The sequence below is a fragment of the Neoarius graeffei genome, chromosome 26 (assembly GCF_027579695.1).
Source record: "Neoarius graeffei isolate fNeoGra1 chromosome 26, fNeoGra1.pri, whole genome shotgun sequence".
In the NCBI taxonomy this organism is placed as follows: domain Eukaryota; kingdom Metazoa; phylum Chordata; class Actinopteri; order Siluriformes; family Ariidae; genus Neoarius; species Neoarius graeffei.
The window spans coordinates 27299404-27324772 of NC_083594.1; the positions used below are offsets into that span (position 1 = coordinate 27299404).

Sequence of the window (25369 nt, forward strand, 5' to 3'; positions counted from 1 at the left end):
GCCTGAGGGCCTGAAGATCACAGGCATCCAATGTCAGTTTTCAGCCTTGTCTTTTGCATACAGAGATTTCTCCAAATTCTCTGAATCTTTTAATAATATTATGATACCATAGATGTGATCCATACCATAGATGTGATCCACAAATTCTTTAAAATTTTACATTGAGGAACATTATTCTTAAATTGTTGCACTGTTTGCCCACTCAGTCTTTCACAGAGTGGTGAACCCCTCCCCATCTTTACTTCGGAGAGACTCAGCCTTTCTGGGATGCTCTTTTTATACCCAATCATGTTACTGACCTGTTACCAATTAACCAAATTAGTTTTTTAAGCATTGCACAACTTTTTCAGTCTTTTGTTGTCCCATCCCAACTTTTCTGAAGCATGTTGCTGAAATCGAATTCAAAATGAGCAAATAGTTTTCAAAAACAATAAAAATTTCTCAATTTCAACATTTGATATGTTGTCTTTGCACTATTTTCAATGAAATATAGGGCTTCCATGATTTGTAAATCTTCACATTCTGTTTTTATTTATGTTTTACACAGTGTCCCAACTTTTTTGGAATCGGGGTTGTATTAATGGACCCAAGGTGTGCTGAGAAAACATTCCCCACACTATGACACCACCACCAGCCTGATATTTTGACACATAGATTCATGCTGTTGACACATTCTGACCCTACCATCTGCATGTTGTGGCAAATATACAGATCCATCAGACCAGGCAATGAACCTTCAGATGTCCAGTTTCGGTGAGCCTGCGCCAAGTATAGCATCAGATTCCTGTTCTCGACTGACAAGAATGGTTTTCGGCACTCATAGCTTATCCGCCTCAAGGTTTAATGTTTTGTGCTTTCTGAGATGCTTTTCTGCTCAACATGGTTGTAAGGAGTCGTTATTTGAGTTTCTGTAGTGTTTCTGTCAGCTGAAATCAGTCTGGCCTCTGGACTCTCTCATCAGCAGGCTGTTTCCTCTCTCAGAACTGCAACTAACTGGATGGCTTTCGTTTGTTTGTTTTTTGAGTGTTTTTTTTTTTTTGGTTGTTTGTTTTGTACTCCAGTTTGTGTCAAGAGACTGTTGCATCTGAAAAACCCAGGAGATCAGCAGTTTCTGAATTATTCAACCCAGCCCATCTGGCACTAACAAATCACTGAGATCACAGTTTTCTCCATTCTGATGTTTGATGTGAACATTAACTGAAGCTCTTGACTTGTGTTTGCATGATTTTATTAATTGCACTGACACTACATGGTTGAAATGGCTAATCCCCCTTGTTCTTTCGACCACCTACATGTATGAGCACATGACACATCCTTGTAAAGCCTCAGCTCAGCACTGTGTCGTGTGAATGATGTAGAACACAGTGGCCACTTTTTTAAATTCACCAACTTTATATTTACATGATTTGTCTTGAAGCATCATAACTTTGCTTTATTACCAAGGTGGAATCCAATCAGCCAGCTTGGCAGGATGGAGGGTGAACCCAGAGACTGGCAGTGCCATGAAACACACCTTTATCTGAGCACTTTTATAATCGTCTTGGAACGTTTATGATTATTCATGAGTCCATAGAGTGTGAATTAGCATTAGCATAATCAAAAAAGGAGGTCACATTAGCCTGGCATAATTGTATAAAAATATGATATGGCTTAAAAAAACCCTTAAGATTAAAGACATTTGAATTTCAGTGTATTCAAGTCAACAGGAACATCTAAATTATTCTTTGAGGCATTCATTCTTTTATTTTGTTTTGAATTTTGCTCAGTCTTAGACATGTCCACACCTCTTCATCAGTATTTATACAACCCCAATTCCAAAAATGTTGGGACGCTGTGTAAACTGTAAATAAAAACAGAATGCGATAATTTGCAAATCATGAAAACCCTATAGTTTATTGAAAATAGTACAAAGACAACATATCAAGTGTTAAAACTGAGAAATTTTATTGTTTTTTGAAAAATATATGCTCATTTTGAATTTGATGTCAGTAACACATTTCAGAAAAGTTGGGACGGGGCATGTTTACCACTGTGTTGCATCACCTCTACTTTTAACAACACTCTGTAAACGTTTGGGAACTGAGGAAACCAGTTGCTATAGATCTGAAAGAGAAATGTTGTCCCATTCTTTGCTGATATACAATTTCAGCTGCTCAACAGTTCGGGGTCTCCTTTGTTGTATTTTGCACTTCATAATGCACCAAATGTTTTAACTAGGAGACAGGTCTGGACTGCAGCAGCCCAGTTTAGCACCCGGACTCTTTTACTACAGAGCCATGTAGTTGTAATATGTGCAGAAAGCAGTTTGTCATTCATTATCTTTCTGAAAGAAGGAAGGCCTTCCCTGAAAAAGATTTAGTCTGGATGGCCGCATGTTTCTCTGAAACATGTTTATATCATTCAGCATTAATGATGCCTTCCCAGATGTACAAGCTACCCATGTCATGTGCACTAATGTCCCCTCATACCATCACAGATGCTGCTTTTGAACTGTGCACTGATAACAAGCCGGATGGTCCCTCTCCTCTTTAGCCTGGAGGATGTGGTGTCCATGATTTCTAAAAAGAATTTCTACTTTCGATTCGTCAGACCTCGGGACAGTTTTCCACTTTGCCTCAGTCCATCATAAAAGAGCTGGGGCCCAGAGAAGGGGGCAGTGTTTCTGGATATTGTTTATATCTGGTTTTAACTTGCATTTGTGGATGCAGTAATGAACTGTTTTCACAAACGATGGTTTTCTGAAGTGTTCCTGAGCCCATGCAGTTATTTCCACTACAGACACGTGTCTGCTTTTAATGCAGTGTCTCCTGAGGGCCTGAAGATCACAGGCATCCAGTGCCAGTTTTCAGCCTTGTCTCTTGCATACAGAGATTTCTCCAGATTCTCTGAATCTTTTAATGATATTATGGACCATAGATGATGTGATCCACAAATTCTTTGTGGTTTAACATTGAGGAACGTTATTCTTAAATTGTTGCGCTGTTTGCCCATGCAGTCTTTCACAGAGCGGTGAACCCCGCCCCATCTTTACTTCTGAGAGATTCCGCCTCTCTGGGATGCTCTTTTTATACCCAATCATCTTACTGACCTGTTGCCAATTAACCAAATTATTATTATTATTATTATTATTATTATTATTATTTTTACCATTATGCAACTTTTTCAGTCTTTTGTTGCCCCTGTCCCAACTTTTTTGAAACTTGTTGCTGATATCAAATTCAAAATGAGCATATATTTTTCAAAAAACAATAAAAATTCTCAGTTTCAACATTTGACATGTTGTCTTTGTACTATTTTCAAAGAAATATAGTTTCCATGATTTGTAGATTATCTCATTCTGTTTTTATTCATGCTTTACACAGCATCCCAACTTTTTTGGAATTGGGGTTGTAGCTGTTGCTCATGATTAGCTGTTGCTCAGGATTTATTCACCTCTATATCTATCCTTTGGGAAGGCTTGCATATTTTTAATTGCAATTTTGAACTTCTTAATTACCTTATTTCCATAGTACTTGTTTCCCAATTCCCAAGTCTTGCTCAAATGGTTCCTTGTAGTAATGTGAATTTGCAATCATTTGGAAAGTAAGAGGAAATTAAAACAATCCAAACTTATTTAAAATTTTGAAACTTCATACTTGACATCATATCCTGTTGGCTAGTGGTATCAGGAAGTATCAAATATGCTCTGCAAACTTACCACTCAATCCAATGTACTTCAGACATTAACAGATTCACTGCCTGTTTTTGCTCATGGTATATGAGTCTCTTTCAGGATGTATTCCTGTCTCACACCTAATGTTCCCGAGATAGGCTCTGGATCCATTACATCCTTGACCAAGATGATTACTGCAAGTGGATGAGTGACAGTTATCTGTGTGTTTCACAAATTGAACTCAAAATAAGTTTCAGACAATGCTCACTACTTAAAATCTAGTCATGTAACCAAATATGAACATTACTTGGCACTGGAAGAGCACAGAACCCCACCAAGGGCAAAGTCAACTCTTCAGTGATATGCAAATTACATTACAGGCATTTAGCAGACACTCTTATCCAGAGTGATGTACAACAAGCAAATACATGACACAGTGCTCCTGGAGCAGAGAGGGTTAAGGCTTTGCTCAAGGGCCCAACAATGGCAGCTTGTCAGTGCTGGGGCTTGAACCAATGACCTTCAGATCAGTAACCTCTTAACCGTTGAGCCACCACCTACAATTGCAGCCACTTTATACAGTGCTCAGCGTAAATGAGTACACCCCCTTTGAAAAGTAACATTTTAAACAATATCTCAATGAACAGGGCGGCACGGTGGTGTAGTGGTTAGCGTTGTCGCCTCACAGCAAGAAGGTCCGGGTTCGAGCCCCGTGGCCGGCGAGGGCCTTTCTGTGCGGAGTTTGCATGTTCTCCCCGTGTCCGCGTGGGTTTCCTCTGGGTGCTCCGGTTTCCCCCACAGTCCAAAGACATGCAGGTTAGGTTAACTGGTGACTCTAAATTGACCGTAGGTGTGAATGTGAGTGTGAATGGTTGTCTGTGTCTATGTGTCAGCCCTGTGATGACCTGGCGACTTGTCCAGGGTGTACCCCACCTTTCGCCCGCAGTCAGCTGGGATAGGCTCCAGCTTGCCTGCGACCCTGTAGAACAGGATAAAAGCGGCTAGAGATAATGAGATGAGATGAGATCTCAATGAACACAAACAATTTCCAAAATGTTGACAAGACAAAGTTTAAGATAACATCTGTTTAACTTATAACATGAAAGTAAAGTTAATAATATAACTTCGATTACACATTTTTTCAGTTTTACTCAAATTAGGGTGATGCAAAAATGAGTACACCCCGCAACAGAAACTACTACGGGTACATCTAGTACTTTGTATGGCCCCCATGATTTTTAATGACAGCACCAAGTCTTCCAGGCATGGAATGAACAAGTTGGTGACATTTTGCAACATCAATCTTTTTCCATTCTTCAACAATGACCTCTTTTAGTGACTGGATGCTGGATGGAGAGTGATGCTCAACTTGTCTCTTCAGAATTCCCCATAAGTGTTCGATTGGGTTCAGATCAGGAGACATACTTAGCCACTGAATCACTTTCACTCTGTTCTTCTTCAGAAATCCAACAGTGGCCTTAGATGTGTGTTTAGTCATGTTGGAAAAGTGCACAACGACCAAGGGCACGGAATGATGGTAGCATCTTCTCTTTCAGTACAGAGCAATACATCTGTGAATTCATGATGCCATCAATGAAATGCAGCTCCCCGACACCAGCAGCACTCATGCAGCCCCACATAAGGACACTGCCACCACCATGTTTCACTGTAGGCACCATGCATTTTTCTTGCATTTTTCTTTGTATTCCTCACTTTTGCGACGCCATACAGTTTTGAAGCCATCAGTTCCAAAAACATTTATCTTGGTCTCATCACTCCAGAGTATAGAGTCCCAGTAGTCTTCATCTTTGTCAGCATGGGCCCTGGCAAACTCTAGGCGGGCTTTTTTGTGCCTGGGCTTTAGGAGAGGCTTATTTTGTGGACGGCATCCATGCATGCCATTTCTCTGCAGTGTATGCCGTATTGTGTCACGGGAAATAGTCACCCCAGTTTGGCTTTCTACTTCTTTAGATAACTGCAGTGAACTTGCATGCCGATTTTATTCAACCCTTCTCATCAGAAGATGCTTCCTGTTGAGGTGTTAAATTCTGTGGACGACCTGGATGTCTCTGTGAGATGGTTGCAGTTCCATCTTTCTTAAATTTTTGTACCACTTTTGCTACAGTATTCTGACTGATAAGTAAAGCTTTGCTGATCTTCTTGTAGCCTTCACCTTTGTGGTGTAAAGAAATTATTTTCTTTGGGGAATTCTGAAGAGACAAGTTGAGCATCACTCAGCATCCAGTCACTAAAAGAGGTCATTGTTGAAGAATGGAAAAAGATTGATGTTGCAAAATGTTGCCAACTTGTTCATTCCATGCCTAGAAGACCTGGTGCTGTCATTAAAAATCATGGCGGCCATACAAAGTACTAGATGTAGTAGTTTTTGTTGTGGGGTGTACTCATTTTTGCACCACCCTAATTTGAGTAAAACTGAAAAAAATGTGCAATCTAAGTTATATTATTAACCTTACTTTCACGTTATAAGTTAAAAAGATGTTATCTTAAACTTTGTATTGTCAACATTTTGGAAATTGTGTTCATTGAGATATTGTTTAAAATGTTACTTTTCAAAGGGGGTGTACTCATTTACGCTCAGCACTGTATGTCTGAATATATTTCCAAAACTATTACAGTTATGTACCTACATGTGTATTCCGGAGGATTACTGGAAGTCATGAATGTGGATTGTGATATAGAGCCATCATATTTCTACATTGGCTATGTTTCATCACTTTTGACCTTTACTGCCATCTACTGGATTTTAAGATGTATGGCATTGTAGAGCACAGACTTTCACCAAGGCTAAATGCTATCCTGCAATGTTAGTGAAAGTGAAACTAAATTTGTGGATCTGCCCTAAGACTCTCATCTGCTCCAGAATTTACTGGGATCTTCCCTGGCCCATGGTACACCTTTCCACCAAGTTTCATGGGAATCAGTTTGGTAAGTTTTGTGCGATGCTGCTTACAGTCAGACAAACAAAAACATACGTAACCTCCTTGGTGGAGGTAATTAACAGACAATGTGTTCTAAACGGATACTACTACAAATATGAATAGGGGGTGCAGTATTAATTTGGAATCCCAGTCAAATGGGGTGGTATGGTGATGCAGTGGTTAGCACTGTCGCCTCACAGCAAAAAGGTTCCAGGTTTAAACCTCATGACCAATGAGGGCCTTTCTGTGTGGAGTTTCCATGTTCTCTCCATGTCTGCATGGGTTTCCTCCCACTGTTCATAGACATGCAGATTAGGTAAAAATACCCAAGTGTTTTAGATAAAAGTAACCCACTGGGGTTGCACAAGCCAGTGCATTCTTAGTGATGGTCCCAAGCCTGGATAGATGAGGGGGTTTGCATCAGGAAAAGCATCTGGTATAAAACAAACAAACAAACAAAAAAACCTATGCTAGATCAAATATGCAGATCATACACTGTGGCAACCTCTAACAGGAGCAGCCGAAAGAAGAAGAAAAAGGTGGAAGTGGGTGAGTGCTCAGATATGAAGCTCACAGGATGAAGAAAGTCTGTGTTCATTAACATGAACATGCAGCACCACGCAATGCATTTACATGATTCTTAGTAAATGCCTAGTCAGGGCCATAGTGGTTTAAATTGGGCTCGTAGTTTGTTTACTATATATAAATACAGTAACTATGCAAGCAAGTCTTTTCAAAACAGTCATGCACAAGAGTGCTGTAGCTGAGGTTGAGGAACTGTCACAGCCATCATTCACAGAAGCCATGGTGACAATACTGACATTTCTACCTGTTTTTTCGCCCCCATGTTTCTGTGGGCAAAGTGGTATTTAATAATAATAAAAAAGCTAAATAAAATCCTTTCAGTTTAGGATTAACTCACCATGCATTTAAATCCAGATACACATGTAAATATGGATATTTGGAGCATTAAACACATGCAGCTACAGATAAAACCTTGTGTGTATGGGTGCGGAGGAAGTCTCGGGAGGCAGGAAAAACTTCAGCAGCACTCCAGGCTCACTTTTATTTCTCAGCAGCTTTTCAGCATAGTTTCAAAAACTCAAAAAAACAACAACACAGCAACGGAAATGCATCCCATAAGGGGCCGTCATGAGCTTGCAGCTTTTCGCTTGTTCAAGGTTAAAATCGCACATCGTGAGTAGGTGTGAGTGTGTGCATGCAGAGCATTTTTTAACATAGTTACTGGGAGACTTGGTCAGATTTGGTCTCCTCGTCAATGCCAAACCAGCTTCGCTGGGAGACCAAATTTTAAACCAAGTTATGTCTTATCATTTGGTTCAATCAGTTGCAATTAATTAACCAAGTACCATGTTAGTATACATTTAACAAGGAAAACTTGGCACTGCATTAACTATGTTGATATTATGCTGGCTGAAATGAGGATTCGTAATGCGGCAATTTGCATCACAGAATATGCCGCAGTGGTGCAGCCACATGGACTCTGGGGCCTGTGATTGTATTGCCCAGACCAGTTGGTCTCCTAGTGGAAAATCCTTAAAAAATGCTCTGTGTGCATGTGTGTGTTGCAAGATCCATGAGCTATGCTTGTCTGTCTGATTGTAACCAAAAGCAGCTAAAGAGCACATTATTCTTGATTGGTGTAATCACTGCAAGCTGAATCTAATATTTGCAGATTCAGAGAATATCTTTGACTTGTTTCACTTTTCAAGTTTCACTACAGTGGTTCTGAGAGAATTAAAATGTGAGACTGTTTCAACCATCATTACTCTCTGATTCTTACTTCTTTGATCCCTGTCTGTTTGCCATTTTATTACTGATTTTCTTGCCCCCTGTTCTTTGCCAGAACTTCTGCGATATCCCCTGCCTTGACCCCAAGTGAACAGACTGTACCTTTTGTATCCTTTCACTCCTGGCTCTCCTGATTTACATGACAAATTTTGTTCTTGTTTACACCACAGGGATTCAGTTTATGAAGTCAGGTCTCTCTTTAAACACAACATGAAATCAATATTGAGATATAATGAAAGCAGCTTTGCATTTCTTCATACCAGTATCACATCAGACAGAGTTTCAGCAATAACATGGGTCTGAATGAACTGTGCTTCCCTTAGTATCTTTTCTGATTATCTCTTCATTTATTCATTCATCTTCAGTAAATAGTCTATGCTGCATTACTTTAATTCCAGTCATGTAAAACCCAACATGCCTATTACTTCATTATGATCATGCTCATATTTTTAAATGAACAATTTCAGAGATGTTAAGCAGCTAATTTCCTGAATGCATTAAGAAAGTGCATGCTGATATCCAAGGGAAATAAATAGTATTCTTGATACTAGACTTAATCATTACTTCAAAAAGCCTTTTCCAATTATGCAATACTGCATTTTTCTTTTGGTTTTCAGGAATCAAAGGCAATCTCCTGGGGTGGATTAAAAGGATTTTCATTTAAAGCCCAGCTATTTTGGTTCTGTTGTTATCTTGAGTAGTCTTGTGTGTGTACAGTGGTGCTTGAAAGTTTGTGAACCCTTTAGAATTTTCTATATTTCTGCATAAATATGACCTAAAACATCATCAGATTTTCATACAAGTCCCTAAAACTAGGTAAAGAGAACCCAGTTAAACAAATGAGACAAAAATATTATACTTGGTCATTTATTTATTGAGGAAAATGATCCAATATTACATATCTGTGAGTGGCAAAAGTATGTGAACCTTTGCTTTCAGTATCTGGTGTGACCCCCTTGTGCAGCAATAACTGCAACTAAACGTTTCCGGTAACTGTTGATCAGTCCTGCACACCAGCTTGGAAGAATTTTAGCCCATTCCTCCATACAGAACAGTTTCAACTCTGGGATGTTGGTGGGTTTCCTCACATGAACTGCTCGCTTCAGGTCCTTCCACAACATTTCGATTGGATTAAGGTCAGGACTTTGACTTGGCCATTCCAAAACATTACCTTTATTCTTCTTTAACCATTCTTTGGTAGAACAACTTGTGTGCTTAGGGTCGTTGTCTTGCTGCATGACCCACCTTCTCTTGAGATTCAGTTCATGGACAGATGTCCTGACATTTTCCTTTAGAATTCGCTGGTGTCATTCAGAATTCATTGTTCCATCAATGATGGCAAGCCATCCTGGCCCAGATGCAGCAAAACAGGCCCAAACCATGATACTACCACCACCACATTTCACAGATGAGATAAGGTTCTTATGCTGGAATGTAGTGTTTTCCTTTCTCCAAACATCACACTTCTCATTTAAACCTAAATGTTCTATTTTGGTCTCATCCATCCACAAAACATTTTTCCAATAACCTTCTGGCTTGTCCACGTGATCTTTAGCAAACTGCAGATGAGCAGCAATGTTCTTTTTGGAGAGCAGTGGCTTTCTCCTTGCAACCCTGCCATGCACACCATTGTTGTTCAGTGTTCTCCTGATGGTGGACTCATGAACATTAACATTAGCCTGATAGAAGCCTTCAGTTGCTTAGGTGGGGTTTACATTAGACCGTATCAGCGGATCATCAGATTAACGTTTTTAAAAACGATTAGCGTGCACACAGCAACGCCAATACACGGATACGCTAATCACATGACTAATTCGGCACGCAAGTTGAAATGTGTCAGTGCGGCTCATCACTTCCTCCTCAGCGGCTGCGCTCCAAATCACTCCGCCCTGAACAGCGAGTGCCCTCTGGAGGGTGCGCACTCCGGCCCTGCGCAGCTCACAGAGCGCGCGAGTGAAGCGCACGAGCAGTGATTCGGGACTGAGCCGCTGTGCGCAAGTCACCACTTGCAAGTGGAAGGATGGCAAGCCTAAAGACAATCATAACTACACAATGGGCAGTATTTGCATCAGTATTTTCATACTTTTATACTCTTTAATGAAAGGTGATACAAGGCGGAAGTCCGCGCCGTTTTTCAGCAGTCGCGTCACATGACCAACGCCAGCGAATCAGGAAGGTGGATGTCACAGTGACATCGTCCAATGACGACGCCAGCTAGAGCTCAGCACAGCGTATCCGCGTATTCTCAATGTTTACACAGCACCGGACCAGACACGATCTGGATTGAATATGTGGACCCTGGCGGATTCCCGTTTCCCAGCGTTTCCAGGCGTTTTAATGTAAACGGACAGTGCATCCGTGAAGAAAACGAGACAGATACGGTCTAATGTAAACTTGGCCTTAGAAGTTACCCTGGGGTCCTTTGTGACCTCGCTGACTATTACACCCCTTGCTCTTGGAGTGATCTTTGTTGGTCGATCACTCCCGGGGAGGGTAACAATGGTCTTTAATTTCTTCCATTTGTACAAAATCTGTCTGACTGTGGATTGGTGGAGTCAAAACTCTTTAGAGATGATTTTGTAACCTTTTCCAGCCTGATGAACATCAACAACGCTTTTTCTGAGGTCCTCAAAAATCATCTTTGTTTGTGCCATGATACACTACCACAAACGTGTTGTGAAGATCAGACTTTGATGGATCCCTGTTCTTGAAATAAAACAGGGTGCCCACTCACACCTGACTGTCATCCCATTGACTGAACACACCTGACTCTAAATTCACCTTCAAATTAACTGCTAATCCTAGAGGTTCAGATACTTTTGCATATATCCACAGATATGTAATATTGGATAATTTTCCTCAATAAATAAATGACCAAGTATATTTTGTCTCATTTGTTTAACTGGGTTCTCTTTATCTACTTTTAGGACTTGTGTGAAAATCTGATGTTGTTTTAGGTCATATTTATGCAGAAATATAGAAAATTCTAAAGGGTTCACAAACTTTCAAGCACCACTGTGTGTGTGTATAATATATATATATAAAAATAACACTTTTTTTTTCAAAGTAACAATGTTCTGTCCTCTCCTGGGTTGTTTCTTCATTTTTTTCTTTCTCTCTACAATCACTGTTTTCATTTGAAGCATTCATTCCATATTGCCCCAGGGACAGAAAATTAAGAAGTGCTTGTTGGAGAGTTAAAAAAGACACAAACTTGGTTCTGTCTAATTAGAAAACTTAAGCTTAAGTAAGGCGGCATGGTGGTGTAGTGGTTAGCGCTGTCGCCTCATAGCAAGAAGGTCCGGGTTTGAGCCCCGTGGCCGGCGAGGGCCTTTCTGTGCAGAGTTTGGATGTTCTCCCCATGTCCTCGTGGGTTTCCTCCAGGTGCTCCAGTTTCCCCCACAGTCCAAAGACATGCAGGTTAGGTTATCTGGTGACTCTAAATTGACTGTAGGTGTGAATGTGAATGGTTGTCTCTGTGTCAGCCCTGTGATGACCTGGCGACTTGTCCAGGGTGTACCCTGCCTTTCGCCTGTAGTCATCTGGGATAGGCTCCAGCTTGCCTGTGACCCTGTAGAACAGGATAAAGCGGCTAGAGATAATGAGATGAGAAGCTTAAGTGAGGATGAAGTTGTGTTTTCCATTATGTTCCCCTCTGTATTGGAAAGTTAAATGCAGTTTGTTTGTTTAAAGGGGTGGGGGGAGTGTTAAAATGGCACAGGGCAGTGTTTTTGGATCCAGTGTGTGAAAATAATGTTTAAGTGAAAAAGAATGTCATAATTGGCTAGGTTGTGCTGAAGAAAATGAAAACAGACACTTGCATGATAAACGGTTTTAAAGGTTTTACATAGAGGCAAAATCAAAATCATACAAAAATGGCCAAAATAGCCCCAGGATTAATTTATCATCTTTGCCATCAATGATATCAGTTTTATTAATTACAATAATAAGTGTAGAATCCCTGCACTGTAATTGGAGGCAATTCAGTTGAAAATTGTTATTGTTGTAATTGTACTGATATATTACAGGTTTTTTGGGGGGTTTTTTTGTGCAGGTGTGTGTTTGTGATTGTAACCCACTACTGGGTATGTACACGTCGATGATAGGCCAGTTTCTTAATATACAAGATTTGAGACTCTAGGCTCTGGAGAGAGAGAAAACACAGTGCAAGTAAAAGACACCACACAGGGATATACGTTTTTCTTTCTTTTAGTAGTAGAATTGAAAAGTATTTACAATAACCCAAAATAAAATTTGACCCTTTAGGAATAAAATAAAAAATAATAATTGTCCTTTGAAAAAGCTGGGTAGTAGTCCTTTAACTAAATGTAGAAGACAGTTCAATGGAGTTCCTTTAAGTTGTGTCCTTCAAGTTGTTCTTCATAAAAGAACAAGCGTTCTTTCCAGGTAGGTTCAGTTCAAGGCGTTAATCCTTGGTTCAGTTTGTTAAGCGTAACAGTCAATAAGTCAAGTCAGTCATAGTCAGACGATGTGACACGTGCCGGCCACAATCCTACCAGATTTTGCCATAGGGAATGACAACAGGAATCACTCGAACGGGTGGCTCGCCATCAAATGAAGACATCAGATCTTCCGCGGAATTCGGATCCAACCCAAAAACTTGACCTGTGTAATCATACCCTTCATTAAGCTATGATATACACATCAGGCCAAATATCAAAAATATACCTTCAAATATAATCAGTTTAAACTTCAAGTAGTTGTACAACATTTAACTCAATCATCTCAAAGTAAAAGCTATGCAAACTGCATACACTTTCATACTGAAAAGCATTGCATACTATTCAGTTAAATTACCATTGTCAAGTAAACAGGGTGAATACTATGAAATAACACTGTACTGAAACCGCGGCAATTACACAACATTACCGAGTACAGTGGCTTCTCATGAGGACACGTTCAGTCCTTTCACGCGCTTGGTGCGTGATCACAGCAAGTGAAAAACATTCAGCTCACTCCGAGCCATAAACTTACTCTTATCAACCAAAATGTACCCTCTCAGATTCCTCACAACAAATATTAACAAAACAAAATACAATTCTCAAGTTTTTACCGAAGTATTAAGCAAATTAACAGCTGTTTCAACAGTAAGGGAAAAATAGACAAATTTCCTTACCGAGACAATTCAACAAAAGAAAAACTCGACGAAACGAAGCTTCTGGTCATCAAAACATACATCAGGTCACGGAGCTGGTCGCTTGGTAAACAGAAAGGAACTTACACGTCCTAAACACTTAGAAATATTTTCTTTCCAAAGTTTCTAGCTCGCAGGTGGAGCAGAAAAAAACAGAGTCTCCAACTCTTTGGCTTCCCTCAGCTCGACTGACTGGAAATGGCTACGCAGTAAGCAGACTGCTTGCAAAACAGCGTGTCAAAATAAAAGTACCCAATCATAATCGTCACAGTAAAAGTACTTGACATAACAGTACATGTAAACCATGTTTTTACAATAACAACCCATCATTCATGAATTGTATTATCAGAATTATCACTATTTATTATCCCATTTTACTATGTGTGCTATTTATGCTTTTTAATCAACTATTTATCAACTATTTATTGTACCTTTACATTATGCATTTGTCACCTGGGTTACATGATGCACACAGGAAGCCACGTACTTCGAGTTCTGACTCAGTTTGAGTGAATTTTCTTCTCCTTCCTCCCAATTTCTTCTTTCCCTACTCATTCATAGATTTTTTTTGTGTGTGTTTTGACTATTTTCTACATTGTAGAACAATACAGAAGACATCAAAACTATGAAATAACATCTGGAACATATCTGGAATTATTTTGTAAACAAAAAAAAGTGTTGAACAAAATATATTTCATATTTTAGATTCTTCAAAGTAGCCAGCATTTACCTTGATGATGCTTTGCATACTATCGGCATTATCTTAACCAGCTTATGAGGTAGTCACCTGGAACGCTTTTCAGTTTACAGGTGTGCTTCGTCAAAAGTTATTTAGTGCAATTTTATGCCCTCTTAATGCATTTGAGATCAAATAGTAAATAATAAATATACAGTAAATAGCCCTATTCCACAATTGTAGTAATAAATATTACTGTATGTCAAGAACCGCTCAGCTAAGTAAAGAGACACAACAGTCTATCATTACTTTAAGACATTAAGTTACTTTTAATTCATAAAAATAAAGAAAACCCATTGAATTAGGTGTGTCCAAACATTTGACTGGTAGTACAGATGGCTAAAATTGTGACATTTCGATTTCATAAAATCGGTGAAATTTAATTCCCTCTGAAATTTGGTCATTGTGATATATGTTTATTTCTGTAATATCTCGCAAAATATCAGGCCATTCTGTGGCTGGGAAGCTATTTAATTTGAGGGGATTCCGTAGCAAATTAAATTATGTGCATGAAATCGCTCGCTTCACGCAGTCAAGCAGACAGAGGAAGTCCGTGTGCGCATGTGCAAGTTTACCTTTGACTGTGCACTGACAATTACATCATTCTGTCATTAAACGAACCTCTGATCACACTGAGGTGCTCGCTGACCGCCGGTATTTTTTAGTTTGGTCCTGCGTTTCCTTTCCATTGCAACATAACTTCTTTTCTTCTCACTTTCCATTACTATAGTCGGTCTTCCACGTTTCATTCTCACACTCACATCCTCTATTTTTCTCTCTTGTTTCAAATTTGTATCCCACAATGCCTTGCGCAAACGGGGAAAGCCCACTATGTGATGCATGACGTAGTATCTTGAATTGGGTCATGGTGAAGCAGGAAAAAATAGCAGAGAATTTAGGGCCATGTGGCCCTAAATTCATTAATTGTTCTATTTTAAAACAAAACAAAAAAAACTAATAAAATTGGAAGTCTGTGATTCAAATTTAGTAGCTTTCGGTCCACTAAACAAAAATAACTGGGTGTCAAGGAAAATTCTTTTTATGACCTACACTTGAAAAATTCTGAAAGGCAGTCTACCTTTCATAAATAAAATATTGCAGTTGTTGGCAAATATAGGAATTAATAGGCTGTTTTTACACATGGTGAAACAGTATTGTACATTCTGCATATGTTAAACAGTTTCATGAGACAGATGTGGTACAATCCAAAAAGGTTGAAATTGGTAGTTCAAGGCTGCTTAAAGGCCAGCAACATGACATTGCAAACACCTTCTGTATATAAAGCCTATATGTCTATATAAAAAGACTTATACATCTTTTGCTGCAATAATAAGAGCCTGTGATTGCACCAGATGTTATTTGCTGATGGTCTGTTCTCATTTTGTTTCTTTGCAGATCTTCACTCGATATGGAAAATGCTACACATTCAACTCTGGCCAGGATGGACAGCCACTCCGCATCTCCATGAAAGGGGGTATGGGCAATGGCCTGGAACTAATGCTGGACATTCAACAGGATGAGTACCTGCCAGTGTGGGGAGAAACAGGTAACACACACTCACACACAATTCTACACACTAGCTGGTTCACATTAGCTTACTGCTGGGCAACAAATGCCATGAGCACATTACAATACTAGCAGGGGAGGGGAGAGAAGAGCCACTAAAGCTTGAGCAGATGGAGGAGAATTGTGTGTATAAATAAATAATATCTCAATAAACAATTAAAGGATGCATGAGAAATAAACTGTGTGTGCTTTTATGTATAACAAGATCAAATCAAGATAAGGGGATTTCACACAATATGTTACCACTTTAAATAAATGAGGTTACAGAGAATTGTTTCTAAATTATGTTTTCCTGTTTTCCCATTAGTTATGAAATTATCATAAAATGAAATTTCGAAGTTAAGTTTTAACTCCAGTACAAAGAATGGACTTTCTTCTGTTCTCTTACTTAGATTAGTTCTAAATAAATTAGAATGCAAATGCATTTTGCTCAGAGCTAATATAAAATTCTGTAAAGTAAATAAATAAATAAATCACAGCTTTATCCATTCCTTTTCTGCCAGACATGCATTTCATCCTTCCATCTTCTCCTTGGTAGACTCCATTAATAAGTACAAGAGGAGTATGAGCAGGGATGCTGAACGTCGAATGCTTCCATCCATCCCCAGTCCTCTGTCATGGTGGGAAAGTCAGAGTGACAGGAAGTCACATAGTGATGTCGTGGCACTTTTGAGCCCAACTTTGCAGTAATTTCTCTGGCTCCTCTGGAGAAGACAAGCGCTCGTCACATGCAGACAATGGAGTTGTGCAAGCAAGGCACATACACAATCACATACAGACCCCTACAGACAGCAAGACAAGTTAATTACACATCAGAAGACGTTTGGATGTTGGGAGCATTCAAGTCCATCTTTTGCTTTCCACTCAATAGCTTAGTGTAGCTAAACTTGAGCTTTCATTGTTTTAATTGAAAAGAAAGCACAGAGATGGATATGGGAGGAACAGAGTGACAGTTTAAATAGACAGCCAGAGAAGTGCCTGTCTGTCTGACCTGTATTTCCAGAATGCTGATTTTGCTGAGCTGTGTGTAACGCTGTGTGTCTTTCCTTCTGAGATAATATGCTGCTCAGATATACGGTACATGGTCTGTGGGACAGTTTATAAAAGATTCATTCAAAGCAGCCAGTGATTAATATGATTGAGAGATCTTTTAATGTGACGTGTGTATGATGTAATACAATTTAATTAAAATTGTATGCAACAAAAGTGCTTTAAGTAGTGGAAGTCCATGCCTCCTTCATTAGGACTGACAGACACAGTAGCCACACCCCCTTCACTGATGACAGGAACAGAGGTTATTACATCCTTCACTATGTCTGACAGGCCCAGAGGCCACACCTCCATCACTGAGGCTGACAGGCAGAGAGAAACCACCCTTCCTTCAGTAGAACTGACACAGTGGCCATGCCTCCTTCACTGATCATGACAGAAACAGTTTTACCTCCGTCATAATATGTGCTTTCGGATCAAGCAGTTCTAGGGACTTCTTCAGAGGAACTACCCACTGGGGAGCTCCCCTGAGAACCATCTTCAAGGGCTTTTTTTCTGTTTGTATTCATACCACCAGTAAGAAAGCTGAAGTGCTGTAAGCCAACTTGCTAGCATGGCATTAGCAGGAAGTGCTAATGAAGATTTATATATTTTGCTCAGATGCATCAAAATCGTGCTCGATTTCCTCCATTGCATATACAGCCTGAACTTCTCTGTCAGGCCATTTATCAGTATTTTATTTTGTAATGCTAACGTTAAGAGCTGTCATTTATATGGCTAGCGCAGGGGTGTCCAAACTGATCCATAAAGGGCCGTGTGGCTGCAGGTTTTCATTCCAGCCATGCAGCAGCACACCTGACTTGGCTCATTCAATCAACTGAACTGTCTTCACACAGTCAAATACTTGCAGCCACACCCACCCTTGATTAAAGGGTGGGTGTGTCAGTTGATTGAATAAGCCAAATTAGGTGTGCTGCTGCATGGCTGGAATGAAAACCTGCAGCCACACAGTCCTTTATGGATCAGTTTGGACACCCCCGGGCTAGCGTTTTACACACATTTTTAAAAATGGTGGTTACCAGTGCTGCATTGGCTCATGTTTGACCAGTCACAGTACATTGATATCACTCATGGTTCCTCTTGTGCTGGGAGAGTATCTACCCTGAAGTAGGAGCTAAAAAAAAAAAAAGTCCCTTCAAACACCATTCCAAGACTTACGATCACTCAGTTCCTGCTGTACAGACATGCAAAAAAGGGAGAACTTCCCCCAACAGTTCTAAGAATTATGAAAAAGTTCCTCCAGTCAAAAGCTCCTAATGTCTGACAGGCACAGGGGCCATACCTCCTTCACTAAGACTGACAAGAACAGTGGCCATGCCCCCTTCACTGGTAATGACAGAAACAGAGGTGATGCCTCTTTTACCAAGACTGACAAACACAAAAGGTCACACCTTCATCACTGAGACCGAGGCACAGAAACCACAACTTTTTCAATGAAACTGACAGGTAGAGAGGCCACACCTCCTTCAGTGGGAGTACAAATTCAGGAGTAAAAACTTTCTAGTGCTGGGCTTAATTTGGGTCGCTCCTAGCTTTCATGGTTCTCAGCAGTCCACTGTCCATAATGCTGAATATAGAAACTCTCCCTAGCACCGTAAGAGGTTTTCCAACAACTCGTGACAGATTAAATGAAGTCCGTACACCAGACAAAAGTCAGGACCCAGGAATGTGAAAACTGAGTGAACAGCACATTATTAAAAGAAAAGACAGACAGGCAACAAATTCACAGGAAACTAAAGAGTGGGACCAAGGATAGCGCCAAGATGACCTCTGCCCATAATCTCACACATGCAATACTTTATCTCCACACAGAGTAAACCAGAGGGGTATAAATATGCAGATTAATGAGGGGTGATGGGAACCAGGTGGAACTAATTAACCACGTAGCAACAGGGCAATAAGAACAGGAAGCATTGACCATAAAAGGAAAGTGCCGAGGATAATGAGACAGATGGTGCATAGAGTATCATGGGTAAACTGGCAGGATAGACTTGGCTTTGATAAACAAATTAAATGTGTTGCTTATTTTTTAAAGCTTTTATCCATGGAGTCCACTCTTAAACTGAGAATTTAAGGCCATTTTTTTAGAAATACTATACATCTTAAAGCTGGCAAATACCTGCTCAATCACAACCGTATGTGCTTTTTGAACATCCCATTCCAGATTTGGTTCCCCATTTGCTGTTACAATAACCTCCACACTTCTGGGAAGGCTTTCCACTACATTTTGGAACATGGCTGTTAGGATTTGTGTTCGCTCAGCCAAAAGAGTATAAGTGAGGTCGGGCACTGATATTGGGTGAGGAGGCCTGGTGTACAATTGGTGTTAGAGTTCATCCCAAAAGTGTTCAGTAGGGTTGAGGTCAGGGCACTGTGCAGGCCACTTGTGTTCTTCTACACAATCCTTGGTAAACCATCGCTGTATCTGAAATCACTCACTACTCCATTCCAATATAGTCCACTAATATAGTGAGTTTGCCATTTTATAGTGCTGTCCGAATGTATAGTGAGACTTATTACACCCTATATAGTGGACTAGCCCCTCCACTGTAACCCTAGCTGTATAGGCAAGAGGCCAAGGGCTATCGAAACAGAGATCGGCGCCGCACCCATACGCCTTAAAGAGTTGGTTAGTACTGGGACAGGAGACTGCCTGGGAAGACCAGATTCTGGCGTGAGAGGGACTTGATATAGTGGACTCCTAGTATCCCACAGTCAGGGCCGTCGACAGGGGGGGACAACCGGGTATTTTGTCCCGGGCCCAGGCATGAGGGGGGGCCCAGAACTGGTCCCTCATGAAGATGCCATTAATCATTCTGTTTCATTTCAAAATGTGTTGATTTGGGGGAGAAAAATGTGCTATATTTGCATTCAATGAATGATTTCTGGTTCTTTTGCCTTTATTGTCTTCGAAAATAGATTCAAGAACCCACCTACCACCCCTAATGCAGAAATGGTTTGGTTTTTGATTAAGGCGCCAAATAACACGGCACTATTCCATCATAACGCTTCGACAATAAGCGTGCGAGCCCGTTTGCTAACATGCACAAGTCAGGAGCAAAGAAAAGAAAAGAGAAAAAGAGATGAAGAAGCCAAGAGCCTCAGGGGCTCACTGCATAGATATTTTAGAAAAAATTCAGATGATGCAGCAGGTGGTGAAGGCAGTGGGGCAGCTGAGCCAGGTAAGACACAGATAACTTTTTTCCAGCCCTGTAATGTAACCCCAGCACGCACGACGCGCCATTCATAATTATAAAGTAGGGGATAGCAGGGTACACTGAGTGAACACTGAAATGCACAGGGCATTGAATTATTTCATAAACATATCGGTTTAATAACACTGTGTTGCATATATCTCAATGAAGCAAAGAATAGCACATTGGCCCGCAATCATATCCAAATGTTTTAGGCACGCTTGCTGAGCTGCGTTGAGCTGGACCCCGGTTAGCTGAAAGTCCGTGGAACGCTGCCTCTTGTTAATTAAACCTTATTTTGTTGGAAATCATCCCGTGTAGATACGATGGCATGTGAAATTGCCAGCTAGATAGAGTTTAATGTAACGAATGGGCTATAAATGGGGTGTTTTGAGGTTAGTCTGTTGCAAAACATTAAACTTTCGCTTAGACTGGATACTCTTCAAACAATTCCCTTGCTCAAGTGAAAAATGATAGGCCTGTATGAAAAGCGCAATTAATGAAAGTAGCCTAATAAGCCCTAAATGAATAAAACAACCTCTGTTTTATTGTTGTTGCTTACACGTTAAGATTTTGAAATCTTCTCGGTCCAGTTCTATATCCAGGGAACGTTGTAATCCTTTTGGTTTATCCGTAATAAACGTGTCAGCCCCCGGGTCAGATAGGCTAATGTTACGTGGTTGGGAGGGTGTCAATTTTTTTTGTAACATTCTAAATCGAGTACGGAAAGGACGTTTATGAAAAACAAGACAAAAAAATACACTGAAAAACTCACTGTACACATCACTAGTGGCACACACGGACTGGCCATCGGGAGTAGCGGGAGTTTTCCCGGTGGGCCGGCGGAGAAAAAAAAAAAACAGTTGCGCGCTGGCCTTTAATATGATAAGCAATGTTAACAGTTTCTTTAAGAAATTGTTAACATTGCTTATTACAGTTGCGCGCTGGCCTTTAATATGATAAGCAATGTTAACAGTTTCTTAAAGGAGAAAAAAAAAACAGTTGCGTGCTGGCCTTTAATATGATAAGCAATGTTAACAGTTTCTTAAAGAAACTGTTAACATTGCTTATCATATTAAAGGCCAGTGCGCAACTGTAATAAGCAATGTTAACAATTTCTTAAAGAAACTGTTAACATTGCTTATCATATTAAAGGCCAGCGCGCAACTGTTTTTTTTTTTTTTTCTCCGCCGGCCCACGCTGAACCACCGGCCCACCGGGAAAACTCCCGCTACTCCCAATGGCCAGTCCGTGTGTGACTAGTGGTGATGCTTCTATGTTCAGATTTTGGGAAAGCCATAACTCCGTTCTCATTGAGGCCCAGTTCCATCCCGTAAACAATCATTTTGGTTTATCAACTACCTGCGCTCAAACATGTCACAGGAGAGGCTCAATGGGCTGGCTATGCTCTCTATAGAGCGCGAACTTGCAAAGAAGCTGGACTTCAATGACCTTATTGACGACTTTGCCACAGCAAAAGTCCGGCGCATTGCATTTCGCACCTGAGTAGTTGCAGACTAAGGAAATGTTCAAACTGTAAAATATGTTGAAATGTTGAAATAAAATGGTTGACTGTTATAATGGGCTTGGAATACCTGTTATTTAAGGGTTGGAGTGAATGGAGACTCTGAAAAGAGGGGTTGGGTGTGGGTGGTTGCTGTGTGGCGATGTGCGTGCGCGCGTATGTGTGTGTGTGTGTGTGGGGGGGACACTCAGATTATTTGGGGGGGGGCCCACTCAGATTATTTTGTCCCGGGCCCAACCAAAGCTGTCAACGGCCCTGCCCACAGTGCATCATGAAACGTAGCGTACGACTGTTGGTCACTAACCAAGCAATATATGCCATCATGCATTGCGGTTGCTCTGACAGAAAAGCTGTAAAAGCTGTTTAATAAGGACCGTTAAGTATTTTAGATTGAGTATAGCAGTAGTTTGTTTTTCCTTATGAAAACGGGCACAAAACAAATTTATAAGTTGTGGCACGAAAATGGCAATAATATTGTGATGTGTTGAGGGTGAATGGACGGAGGAAGAAACACATTATAAACAGACATTCAGGTACAATTAAAAATAGTAAGAGAATAGAAAATAAGCTAAAATAGAATAATGTACAATTCGCACGGGATAAGTATTACCTATGGACCTCTGGTAATTCGCAATTACCCCCGCACCTCTGTGTTATTGTGTGGCGCATTCGGACGGGATAAGCAAAAGTCTGTAATTCACTGAATTTACAGACATTGTGACTGGATTGTGACAATCAATACAGTTGTAGCATGTTGGAAGTGCCAACATATTACTGTAGTACATTAATGGTGCATTAATAAGGTAGGATGAAAACACAGTAGGCATAAGAATAGCACTGTATCCAAATTAAGAGAGGGGAAACACATATGATAGGGATGCAGTATGTTTGCTCCACGCTCTCAAAATGAGAAGGCGGGGTCACTGCAAATGAAAACAGTCTCGAGATGACAATGTAAGTGAACAGGCAGTTTATGGCGCTGTTTACACATAGCCGGGTATTTTGCTAAACGAACATTTGTCTTCCCTCCGTTAACCAAAATATCTTCGTATTGCTGTGTCATGGGGGTTAGCGTGGCTCCTTACCATATGCTGCCACACAAGCCATCCAGTTGAAGATTCTTCGTGCTTTCTTCTTGGAGTTCTTCTTGGAGCTGTTTCTGCTTGTCTGGTTCAAATACGGGATAGGCCTACTACCACTTGCCCCTGAAATGCTGTTTATCAAAATTTTGCCCGTATCCTCCATTATTCACTCCAGAAAAGTACAAGAGACGCGCGTTTAATAATTACAAACACAGACATGCGCATTCACACGGGACTTGTATTACCACTGGACGTCTGTGTTTTGCCGAAACACAGTGGGTAATTCGTGGCGGAATTATTACTTGGCAAATTACGGACATGGCGCATTCACACGGGACTAAGAACTCAGACATTCTCTGTAATTATTCCGAATTACCAGAGGTCCACAGGTAATACTTATCCTGTGCGAATAGGGCTTAAGACAGATAAAATGCAAGAATAAAAGTTACAGTGCAGAGCAAATAATTAATCAAAAGCCTCAAATTTGATTTAATAAAAGGCAGCGACAAAGAACAAAGTATTCAGCCTTGATTTAAAAGAACTGAAAGATGCAGCAGACACAAAGTACTTTGTATTTATTAATGTGGGAAATACGCTCAGTATAATATGTATTTATCACAAAAATACATGCATGTTTTTATTTTAAAAACCCACCAGCCGACTGATCTGGCACGTTTTAATTGTGCAACAGCAATGACGTAAATACCAGCGCGACGGAGTAGTGTCCGAAAGTGTTTTTCATTTTATCAGTGAGCTCATGATATAGTCCTCTACAGTTGTAGGTATCATGCCGCCATCTTGGTCTAAGAACTACAACTCCCAGCCAACTTCCGAGTTGACTACATCACGCCTGGGCGGGATCACGTACACATTCCTCAGGTTTCAACAAAAGGACTTGGAACCCAGCCATCTTGGCTCTTTCGCGTCGGACTCTAAAACGAGACTGACCTAAAAACAGAACTCATCATCAGACGTCTAAACAGTGCGTTTTCTTCTTTAATCTGCTCCTGATCAAAGTAGATATCGGAAACACGCGATTATCAACTCAAGCGAGTCATTAAACCGGTTTGCAAGTATTACTTTTCTCTTACAGCGTACGTGGCTGCGAGCAACGGCAGTTTTCTGAAGAGCTCTTCTCTTTTCTTTCTTTTAAATCCGTGCACGGTGTTGAACAAAGACTTTGTCTTATCAACTACGAAGATCACCAAAGAAAGCTTCAGAACTCTTCTCCTCTCTCACCGAAGCGCAACCTTCCACCTTGAATTCCTTCAGACAGAAGACAAGACTTTTGCAGTAAGGCTGGCACTGGGCAAAATAATATTAGTCTAGTCAGTAATTAATTCACTAAGTGTGAAAATATATTCAGGAATAAGTGTGCACACTGTATTATTGTTGATTTTCTATTATTTGGTACTATTGATTTTAATTTGGTTAATCAATAAGTTCTTGCATGTTATCTCTCCTAACATTCTAATTTCATTTAACTCAGTCATATTGTGACCTCATTAAGATTTCAGAATGTTTTGCCTCTAAAAAGGGCCTTTTCATGCTTAGGAAGAGCGCTTCCTCCTCTCCCTTTGTTCTTATAGATAAATATCTCCTTGGTTCTGCCTGGTACGACCACATTCCTGGGGGGAGGGTCTTAACTACTCCCCCACAAACACGTGGAGTTAGCCACAGGAGCCAATCCTCCTCTGTATCCTCTGATAGTAATTCTCCTGTTTACATTTAAAGCCATATAAACTACAGATGACTGTTTGAATGTATTTTAATCATTAATTTCTGGTTTTTGACACACATAGTTCACTAGGCCTAGCTTTTCTTTGCCTAGTTAGCATCTCTTTGTCTGATTAGCCTACAAGCTAACCACTAGGCTGGAAGCACATGGCTAGTTAGAAATTATTTTGTTCAGTTAGCTCACAAGCTAAAACTGCTTATACACCCCCCCCCCACACACACACACTCTGTTTACAGAAGATTTCAATTCTGCTGCTATTAAATTGTTCAATTTTTCCTTTTCTTTTTATTAAAATTTTTATTATCTTTTTATAATAAACTCCATTATTTTTGAAATTGTGTGGTGTCTATCTGCTGTTCTAAATACTTTTGAAGTCGCCCACATCGCAAAAGAACTCTTAAGGTGTATGAATAATTAGATGGAGTTTGGTAAGTGATAAATTTGAATTATCAAATTTTAAACGATTCTTCAATTGATTCTTTAAATGATTCACTTGATTCACTAAATGATTCACTGAATGATTCACTGAGTGATTCACCGAATGACTCACTGGATGATTCATTTGAATGATTCACTTCAACCAATTCAATGAGACTGATTCTATGGTATGATTCAATTCAAATGAGTCAAATTAAACGATTCAATAGGATTGATTCATTTTAACTATTAACCTTCAAATTTAATGAGACTGATTCCATGTAATTATTAAAGAGTGATCACTTATCCAATCTTAAATACACAAAATCATTAATTACACCTACACAGTGGTGCTTGAAAGTTTGTGAACCCTTTAAAATTTTCTATATTTCTGCATAAATATGACCTAAAATATCATCTGATTTTCACACAAGTCCTAAAAGTAGATAAAGAGAACCCAGTTAAACAAATGAGACAAAAATATTATACTTGGTCATTTATTT

General features: G+C 40.0%; 1 protein-coding gene across 1 annotated transcript in view; it reads left to right on the plus strand.

Annotated features, from left to right (window-relative positions):
- The window catches only part of LOC132874352 (acid-sensing ion channel 1B), a 595724-nt gene that overhangs the window by 215118 nt on the left and 355237 nt on the right, over positions 1-25369 (plus strand). The window contains exon 2 of the mRNA XM_060910471.1: positions 15690-15840. Coding sequence (XP_060766454.1) covers positions 15690-15840 — 151 coding nt within the window. The remainder of the gene's footprint in view (positions 1-15689; positions 15841-25369) is intronic.